The following is a 10,104-nucleotide window of genomic DNA, read 5'->3' on the forward strand; positions in this document are numbered from 1 at the left end:
AGTTCTTAGGCTCCATTCATAAACCCCGTGGACACTTTTTTGAAATCTCAGAGTCAGCGATGGAATAATCATCATCAAAAGAAAATAATTGGACGTTCATCAAGAGAAAAAATCCGAAGGGAGCAAGGCTCTCCACCCTCGCGCAGGAAAGATCGGTAAAAGGAATGTAAAAAATCATCATCTTGGTTATTCGGCGGAACATCTTTTTCACAACTACACTTCTGAAGTTTTTTTTGAAAAGGTCCAATAAACCAAATTTCCAGTTTTTGCTTTTTAGGTGTTTTTGAAACCGCCATTGAAAAACACCCAAAAAGCAAAAACTGAAAATTTGGTTTATTGGACTATTTAAAAAAAAAAAACTTCTGACTTGCAAGTGTAACGTAACACGTCGAAAAATAACCTGTCACATTTTGTAGATGGGCAATGTGTGTAAACAAAGTGAAATAAACATTTTTAAGTGGTGCTGACAAGGAATGTCACAAAAAATCATCCGCAGATTGATTTTCTTGCGTGATTTGCCTCCTCTCTCTTTCGCGGGTGAAGAAAGTTCGCTAGTGAAATTGTTTTTTTTTTTGCGATTATTCCATCGGTGCTCAGAGTATTTCTGAAGTAAATTTCGAGATTTATAAACTATTGTTTTTCAAATGTTTATAGGACCTTATCAAAAACAAGTCTAGATATACAAAACCACCTATGAGCCAGATGAGCCATGGCCCATGGGTTTCCTATGCACATGGAACCTTTTGAAAATTTAAACTAGATTTAAATATAAATAATGTTAAGCTCAACATTTACCTTTTAAATTTGCCCAATTAAGCTTTCCAGTGTAGCGTGCTCTGTCTCTCACTCAAAAAAATATTCACGTTGAAGTTACGTGAAAAGCTATGTGGTATTTTTCCACTAAAGTTTTCACGTAACTTCTACGAGGCGAACCTAGTAGAAACGAAATTGGCTTGGCGAGATCATTTCACGTCGTTTCTACGTGCTTCACACGTAAAAGCTAAATAAATCAATTGATGTTTTCTACGTGTTTGTTGTAGTAAACATTATAGTGTCCTTCTAGTACTAATGTGATCTAATTTCAGATTATTTTTTTGTCAAAAAGAAAACAACAACGATGCAGTTCTAATTACAATTCAGATCAATGTTTTATTGAATTTTACATTGCTAACATTAAAAAAAAAGGCCCAGTCCCTCATGTAACCGAGCGGGAAGACCTTTGCGTGCAGCTTCTCGATATCGCTGCCCTGCGTGGCCGCACGGGAACCCGTTTCGAGTTCGTTGTCGTTGACGAAAGCCTTTTTTTGCCAGGTTGACGTGGCCGCACACCACCCGGGAGAGGTTATTTGTGAACCTCTCAAAGCAAGTCGGGTGCTCGGATGGTCGGGACGTTTTGGGTTTACGTCATGAGTGGCCAGGAAGAAGTTTGAGAGATAGGCGTCCACGTTCAGATCTTGAATTCCGCGCATCGGTTTGTTGATCTTGCCGGATACAGCTTTCTGCTTAGAATAACATTATCGCGGGCACCACTCTGGCCAAGGCCGATGAGAAGATGGCCGCAAACATCCTCGCACTGTATACGATTCTAATTAGATTCCGTTTCAGAATTCGGATTGATTTGACTGGGACATTTATCTTTTAAATTTGCTTAATTTTAAGCTTTCCAGTGTAGCGTGCTCTGTCTCTCTTTTCTGTCGGACTCGTGTCGGAGTGGTCGATTAGTAAACAAACCAGAATCAGCTGTTCGGTTCGGCGATTTAAATCCCGTTACCGCGCGCGCGATGGAGATTCTACCGCAACTTTTTAGCTTTGCTCCAAATGTTTTGAAATCAGTTAAAACAAGCGAATATCGGAAACTGTACCGCGATGTGATAATAAAAGTCACCAAACCAATAATTGATGAAGTGATAAATGTGGAAGATGTTGCTGAAAACGCAAACGATTTTCGGCATAATTTAATCCGGATAGGAATAAGCTACGACCTGGTGCACAGTTGTCTGCACACCGGAGAATGGCACGCAGTTCCGGCAGAACAACGAGAAGTTTTCACTCTGCTAAGCTTCTTGAGGGTAGGCTCTTTACTCTTTAAACAAAATTCACGGCAATTAATCAAACTTACTTCAGATTCTTTACATGCTAATTTGTGGAAAAGGTCGACCTGAAACGGTGAACGATGCTATTTATGTTGCCGACATGGGTCTCATGCTTGGTGCCAAAGTTCTCGTTGAACATGAAGGCATGGAGCTGGATTTGCTGGCCGAGGTTGTCTCAATACTTACCAAAGCAAACAGTAAGTTTAATTCAAAATTATACTCGTATAATTTTTATTAGTCTCATTTAAAATTTTAGAACTCGGTTTAAGTTCAGAGCCACCTCTCAAGCGACTTAAAGTCGATATCGATGATTCTCAAAAAGCAGTATGTGAAGCCCCAATCCTTAATCAGCCAACACTCGAGTACTTTGGGTACGTTGAAAATCGTTTATCACATGAGAAGAGGTTACTTTGAGAAATCTTCTAAAATCACCCACTTATCCCGATTTCAGCACCCACCACTACGACAGGCGCGAACCGGCCCTACTCGAGGGCATCATCGAAGACTGGCCGGCGCTGGAGCGGTGGCACGACCCCAATTATCTGATCGCTGCGGCCGGTGAGCGAACGGTTCCGGTGGAAGTCGGCTCCCAGTACAGTAGTGACGATTGGTCCCAGCGGCTGGTTAAGTTTAAGGATTTCATCGCGCAACATTTGATGGAAGAAAGTGCAGCTCGAAACGTTGACAATGAGCAAGATCGGGCGTACTTGGCGCAACATGAACTGTTCGACCAGATACCGACGCTGAGGGAGGACATCCGGGTGCCGGATTATATCGGACGGACCGATACGAATCCGCGGATCAAGGCATGGTTAGGGCCGAAGGGAACGGTTTCGCCGCTGCACACCGATCCGGGGCATAATTTGCTGTGTCAGGTGAGTAAAGCATAAAGCACTGCTGGGGTGTAATAGGGGTTGTATGGAAAAAAATAAAGTTGTCCAAATTTAGTGAGCACAGCAACTTTTTGGTTTCTAATAGGGTCCTAAACAACTCCCCAAAGTTTGGTAACGGTTGGTTCAGTCCTAAATTTGCGCAAAGGAATTCAATTTTTCATATAAACATGAACGGGATTTTTTTTTATCTCACAAAACGGAGTTCTGCAGGCCAAGGATTGATACCCAAGAGCATGCAATGGCACTGACCTTGTTGCGTGCTCTTCGGTTGACGTCCACGTAAGGAACATCCTGGAAGGAGCGTGACTAACTACATCCGTAGTTCTGTTAGATCATCTGAATTATCTTGATCAGAACAGTATAGCTCTGGTTCCTTGAGAGTGTCCTATTTTCTTACCTCCACGTTGGCTTGGTTTTCATGATGACCTAGCTGGTGGCCTGTGGAAACGGATCGTAAACCTTTGACCACCGCGGGTCAGAGTCGAGACGGCTAAAAGAAAGGGGCGCGACAATGTGGGAAAGGGAAGTAATTTGTGATTGTAGACGGTATTGTTTTGATTCGCAGTATGTTGAGTCAACTGCTGTGGATGTACCTGAAACATCGCACAACGGGGTTTCTCTTCTCTTCATTCTCAGCTACCACCTATCTCCTATTTTTATTTTCTCTTCTGATTCCCAATTCTTCACTGATTCTTCTATTTAATATCCAACATTTGATTTTAATTTTACTAACTTTTGATTCTCTTATCTCTCAAAGCTTTTCCACTCTTTTCTATCAATTGATACTGCTGTAACAAACTTTGTTTTGTTTTTTTTCCTTAAAAATATACTTTTCCTTAATGTACTAGTAATATCAAGTCTATTTATCATTCGCCTAATCTTTTTTTGATTTTATTTCGAATTTATTTATTTGAATAATTCTTTATCTGTCCTATAAATTATCATTACTATAATCTAAGCTTGTTTTGTATCTCTATTTATTAACTATTGTCTAATTAGACATCTAATACATCTAGCTTCTCATTTTTATTCTTCAAAATACGCTCATCATTCTCTTACTATTGATACTTGATTTTTATAAAATAAATTCTCTTTTACTGTCAATTGTGTTCAATCTTCACCCTTTTTTTTTTTTCAAAAAGTGAGTTTTGAGCCCTTACTCAATTTATGGAATGGTTAAAGGATTAACACAAATATTACTATTGTATTTTTGGTAAACTTTTATAACATGCTTAGGACCAAAAATTGTAACAAAACACCGCGACAAAAGAAATAGCAACAGATAAACAGACTCAACAATAGGGAAGATTTCAGGAGAAAACAATACACAGTAAATAACAATAAGTTTTTGAATTCAAACTAAAAATTAAACAGTTTTTGCTTTAATGAAAGTTGTTAGGCATACTATAAATGGTTAGGCGCTTATACTTACATCAAACCCTACTTAATGTACCACCCCCGGCCGAGTTAAAATGCGTAAGCGGAAAAGAAGGTGTGCATGCCTGACACGAACACTCAAAGCGTGTTCTAGCGTGCTGCTCGTACTGACTCAGAGCAAGGGTGAGATGTAGGTGTAAGGGCAGTGCGTGTTCGTCGGGAACCTAGTGCATAAGATCGGTCAAGGCCCGTTCTTACACTGAAAATTGCGAATTGCGAATCTCACAAAACGGAGTTCTTAACTCAATTTGACCCAAAATGCTCGTACGACAAGTTAGCACAACAGGGACGAAATATAACCTCATGAAAAAAAATTTTTGTGAAAAAAATAACATGAACGGTTTGAAACGTTCGCTTTTGTTTGACTTTTGTAAAATCAGTCTGTTTTGAATTAATTATTCTGTTTTAAATAAGGGAAACAGACAAATAACAGTAATTAGCTATAAGCAGCCAGCAGCCAAAGTTCTACATATTTTAGATGTGAGCATTTGTTTCTTTGGGTATTGTTCAACTTGTTCGATCAGATGCTGCCAAGCTATTTAAAACTGAACCAAATTGGATAACTCTTTCAAGATCTACGATGTCATAAAGTATCACTTTGCTGTTATGGGCTCATTTTCAAAATCCAAGCACCATAATCCCTCTATTTTCTATGCTCATTCTCATGTCCACATTGACACACTAACAATATCCCTTTCCCCCCGGGCGAGTACATTTTGTTTAAATAATTTAATGTTGCGTTTTGGACGGTTTCCAAAAAATACTCGGTCAATTTACACAGCTCATGAACGTTGGTTCCGACGGCGGTTGTATACATACTCGTTGAAACGAAAGACAAATATTTATTTGTGACCGGCAAAACGAGGTGAAACGGAAGAAAGTACCTTTTGTGCTCTCGTCCCTCCAGTATACAAATCATTCGAGTGTGTATTGAACATGACAGGCTCAAAGGTTCCTGTTTTTCCTCGGTTTTTCCGTTCCGTTCCGTTCCGACAAAGGCAAACACAAACCCCTCTTGGAAAAACCCCCAACCGAGTCAAGACAAAAGCCACTATCACTAACCAGCGCAGGGGCGCCGACTAGTCCAAAATGTTGGGGGGGCACGGTTGTTTTTCGAAATCGATAGGTAAGAGTGGCGATTAGATGTTACTGTTTCTTGTTTGTCACGAATATTAATAACTTTATTACGATGTGATACGATTTTTTTTTCATCCGGAATATTTTTTTCTAAGAAAAAAGATAATTTATTAAAACGTAATTGAGAATGTTAATTGGGGGGGATTTTTTTTTATATTTTTTAAGGTGAATTCCTTCTCTTTGTCATATTCTCACTTATTTTCTAGAAGTAACAGTCAATAATAAAAATAATCAGATATTTAGAAATTCAACAATAAAAATATTCTAAAAATAAAAACAAAAGTAAAAAGCAGAAATTTAGAACTTCAGAAGTTTAAAAATACAAATACAGATAAAAAAACATCCATTTTTCAAATCTGCAATTCAGAAAAAACAGATACACAAAATTCAAAATTTCAAAATTAAAAAATATTAATAGTATAAAAAAATTCTAGAGTTAAAAAACTTGTGGCTTGGCAATGTTAAAAAATCAAAAGCAAAAATTCAGAAATTTAAACAATCAGAAATTTAAAAATAACTATAAAATTCAATATTGAAAAAAATCGAAAATTAAAGAATTTAAAAATTTAAGAATTTAAGAATTTAAGAACTTAAGAACTTAAGAATTTAAGAATTTAAGAATTTAAGAATTTAAGAATTTAAGAATTTAAGAATTTAAGAATTTAAGAATTTAAGAATTTAAGAATTTAAGAATTTAAGAATTTAAGAATTTAAGAATTTAAGAATTTAAGAATTTAAGAATTTAAGAATTTAAGAATTTAAGAATTTAAGAATTTAAGAATTTAAGAATTTAAGAATTTAAGAATTTAAGAATTTAAGAATTTAAGAATTTAAGAATTTAAGAATTTAAGAATTTAAGAATTTAAGAATTTAAGAATTTAAGAATTTAAGAATTTAAGAATTTAAGAATTTAAGAATTTAAGAATTTAAGAATTTAAGAATTTAAGAATTTAAGAATTTAAGAATTTAAGAATTTAAGAATTTAAGAATTTAAGAATTTAAGAATTTAAGAATTTAAGAATTTAAGAATTTAAGAATTTAAGAATTTAAGAATTTAAGAATTTAAGAATTTAAGAATTTAAGAATTTAAGAATTTAAGAATTTAAGAATTTAAGAATTTAAGAATTTAAGAATTTAAGAATTTAAGAATTTAAGAATTTAAGAATTTAAGAATTTAAGAATTTAAGAATTTAAGAATTTAAGAATTTAAGAATTTAAGAATTTAAGAATTTAAGAATTTAAGAATTTAAGAATTTAAGAATTTAAGAATTTAAGAATTTAAGAATTTAAGAATTTAAGAATTTAAGAATTTAAGAATTTAAGAATTTAAGAATTTAAGAATTTAAGAATTTAAGAATTTAAGAATTTAAGAATTTAAGAATTTAAGAATTTAAGAATTTAAGAATTTAAGAATTTAAGAATTTAAGAATTTAAGAATTTAAGAATTTAAGAATTTAAGAATTTAAGAATTTAAGAATTTAAGAATTTAAGAATTTAAGAATTTAAGAATTTAAGAATTTAAGAATTTAAGAATTTAAGAATTTAAGAATTTAAGAATTTAAGAATTTAAGAATTTAAGAATTTAAGAATTTAAGAATTTAAGAATTTAAGAATTTAAGAATTTAAGAATTTAAGAATTTAAGAATTTAAGAATTTAAGAATTTAAGAATTTAAGAATTTAAGAATTTAAGAATTTAAGAATTTAAGAATTTAAGAATTTAAGAATTTAAGAATTTAAGAATTTAAGAATTTAAGAATTTAAGAATTTAAGAATTTAAGAATTTAAGAATTTAAGAATTTAAGAATTTAAGAATTTAAGAATTTAAGAATTTAAGAATTTAAGAATTTAAGAATTTAAGAATTTAAGAATATAAGAATTTAAGAATTTAAGAATTTAAGAATTTAAGAATTTAAGAATTTAAGAATTTAAGAATTTAAGAATTTAAGAATTTAAGAATTTAAGAATTTAAGAATTTAAGAATTTAAGAATTTAAGAATTTAAGAATTTAAGAATTTAAGAATTTAAGAATTTAAAAATTTAAGAATTTAAGAATTTAAGAATTTAAGAATTTAAGAATTTAAGAATTTAAGAATTTAAGAATTTAAGAATTTAAGAATTTAAGAATTTAAGAATTTAAGAATTTCAGAATTTAAGAATTTCAGAATTTAAGAATTTAAGAATTTAAGAATTTAAGAATTTAAGAATTTAAGAATTTAAGAATTTAAGAATTTCAGAATTTCAGAATTTCAGAATTTCAGAATTTTAGAATTTTAGAATTTCAGAATTTTAAAATTTTAGAATTTTAGAATTTCAGTATTTAATAATTGAGGAATTTAAGAATTTAAGAATTTTAGATTTTAGAATACGACCAAACACGTTTAAAATGGATTCCCAATACTCAATAATGCTGATTTCCTGAAAATGTTCTATTTTTAGTATTATTCTCTACTCCCTGATTTTTTGGCATATTTTTTGAGGGTGCAGTTAAAATTTCTACAGCCTTTTTTTTAAATCGATCATAAATTGCAGAAGGCAAAACGCTTGTTTTTTTAAAGATAATAATGATTATAATGTGGAATTGGCTCAGATTAGGTTTTAATTTGTTGGTTTCTCAGTAAAGTGGTGCGCTAGTTTTCAAAAAATTACTTTTTTTGAAACAATTGTATTTTTCGGCTAAAATTGGTATAGAACGGTCAACAAATGTATTTGAAATCTTTTCAAATCCTTTCTAAAATTACCCAAAAAATTATCGAATTTATCAGCATTTTTGTAAATGTAAAGCAGTCAACAAATGATTATTTTGAAAAGTGTTTCAGTTTATATTCGCTAAATCCTGATCTACAATGGCAAATCGCAGAATGTTGCGTTTGAAAACTTGATGATTGTTTTCGCAAGAGTTTGCGTAAGTTTGATTGTAGATGAAGTGCTATTGGAAAAGTACATTGGTTTTGTTTTTGGAACAACGTGCACAGATAGAATTCTTATGAGCAAACCCGTAAAATCTGTGTTGACGACATCTCTCAAATCATTCACCGATGCCTCTGTGCTCTTGTACTAAGCATACTGATTTTCTTAGAGAGCACAGTGGTATAGATAAAACGTTGTCGATTTAAAAAAATGCATCTACATCCAGAAAATTGTAAACGTTTTTGTTCAAAAAATTTCGGCGATTTCGAAAACAACAAATGTTTCTGAACTATTTTACGGATTCGGTTACAAGAGTTCTATCCGTGTGTACAAACAATGTTCCATTTAAATTTTAGATATTATTTTTTAATTATTTCCTTTTTTTATATTTGATATAAGAATATTTTTCTTCCAAAATTTCTGGGGGGGGCACAATGTATGGGCTGCCCCCCCAGCCAAATTTTAGGGGGGGCAAAAAGTACCGTGCCCCCACAGAGTCGGCGCCCCTGAACCAGCGTGTCTATATTTGTTTTCTTTCCCTTTCCCGTGCCGACCCCCGACCCGCGACGGGCCCAGGTGTTTGGCAGTAAAACAATCATCCTTGCGCCGCCGGACAGCACGCCGAACTTGTACCCGCACGAACACTTTATCCTCAACAACACCTCCCAGATAGTGGACGCCAAGGCGATCGACTACGAGCGGTTCCCGCGGGCCAGGGATGTCCGGTTCCGACGGTTGGAGCTACGCCGGGGTCAGGTTCTGTACATTCCCCCTGGTTGGTGGCACTACGTGGAATCGCTTGCGCCGAGCTTTTCCGTTAGTTTTTGGTTTGATTAAAAGTTGTTGAGGTTGAAATTTTGTTTTATTTTATTAAATTAGGTATCACAAGGTACGAGGCGTCTCCATCAATAGTCCTCTGAAGCCAACAAGACAAAGCCCGGATGTTCCTGTTCATCAGTCATCATAAAATGAAAGATTAAAAGGCAAGAAAATCTATGGAAAAGTTTTCGCCCTTTTTGTGGTTTGGTCTTCACATTCTGTTTATTTATTGTCGATTTTCTTGCGTCACCTTCAAAGATTCTTAGCAAAAAAGGAATATGCAGCAGCTCCCATGCTGTTGACAATACGATGTGAACAATGGCTTCGGAAAATGGGTAATAAAAAGCATTGTACGGGATTTGTCTCTCGAAAACCAGTGATTTTTCATTTGTGCATTGGATCTAAGCGATTTGAGATCTTGGTGCAATGTTGCAGATAGTTAGCTATTTAAACATATAATGCGTCTCCTCTGGTATATATGTGGGCTTTTATTTTCAATGGAGACGCATGTTTCCGTATTTTTGTGTATGTACATACCTGAAATCTTGAAATCAGTCCGATTTGCGATGCCTTTCCAAACAGCAAATTTTCGGTTGCAATTTCAGTAAAATACGATTCAGTAATCATCACATTTACTGAAATTCGGTAATAAACAAAAACATTACTGAAAAATCAGTAACTGGCTATCTGTCAAACTGAAACGTCACTTCTGACTTATTGTTTGGATGCTGTCGAGAGAAAATCCTCTTTCAAATGTGTTTTTGTATTGTGATCTTTAGAAACAAAGGTAAGAAAAATGTTAATAACAAACGCCTCG

The 10,104-nt window shown here is 33.6% G+C and overlaps 1 protein-coding gene across 1 annotated transcript; it reads left to right on the forward strand.

The window, feature by feature from the left end:
• The first annotated feature begins 1,754 nt into the window (after nt 1–1,754).
• LOC120420386 (bifunctional peptidase and arginyl-hydroxylase JMJD5) lies at nt 1,755–9,323 on the forward strand. The gene is made up of 5 exons (XM_039583399.2): nt 1,755–2,069; nt 2,125–2,290; nt 2,350–2,464; nt 2,545–2,968; nt 9,045–9,323. Exons 1-5 carry the CDS (start codon nt 1,782–1,784, stop codon nt 9,303–9,305), a joined length of 1,254 nt encoding a protein of 417 aa, XP_039439333.1. The 5' UTR covers nt 1,755–1,781; the 3' UTR covers nt 9,306–9,323.
• Nucleotides 9,324–10,104: the final 781 nt, after the last annotated feature.

This window comes from Culex pipiens, chromosome 2 (assembly GCF_016801865.2).
Source record: "Culex pipiens pallens isolate TS chromosome 2, TS_CPP_V2, whole genome shotgun sequence".
NCBI classification, from domain to species: Eukaryota; Metazoa; Arthropoda; class Insecta; order Diptera; family Culicidae; genus Culex; species Culex pipiens.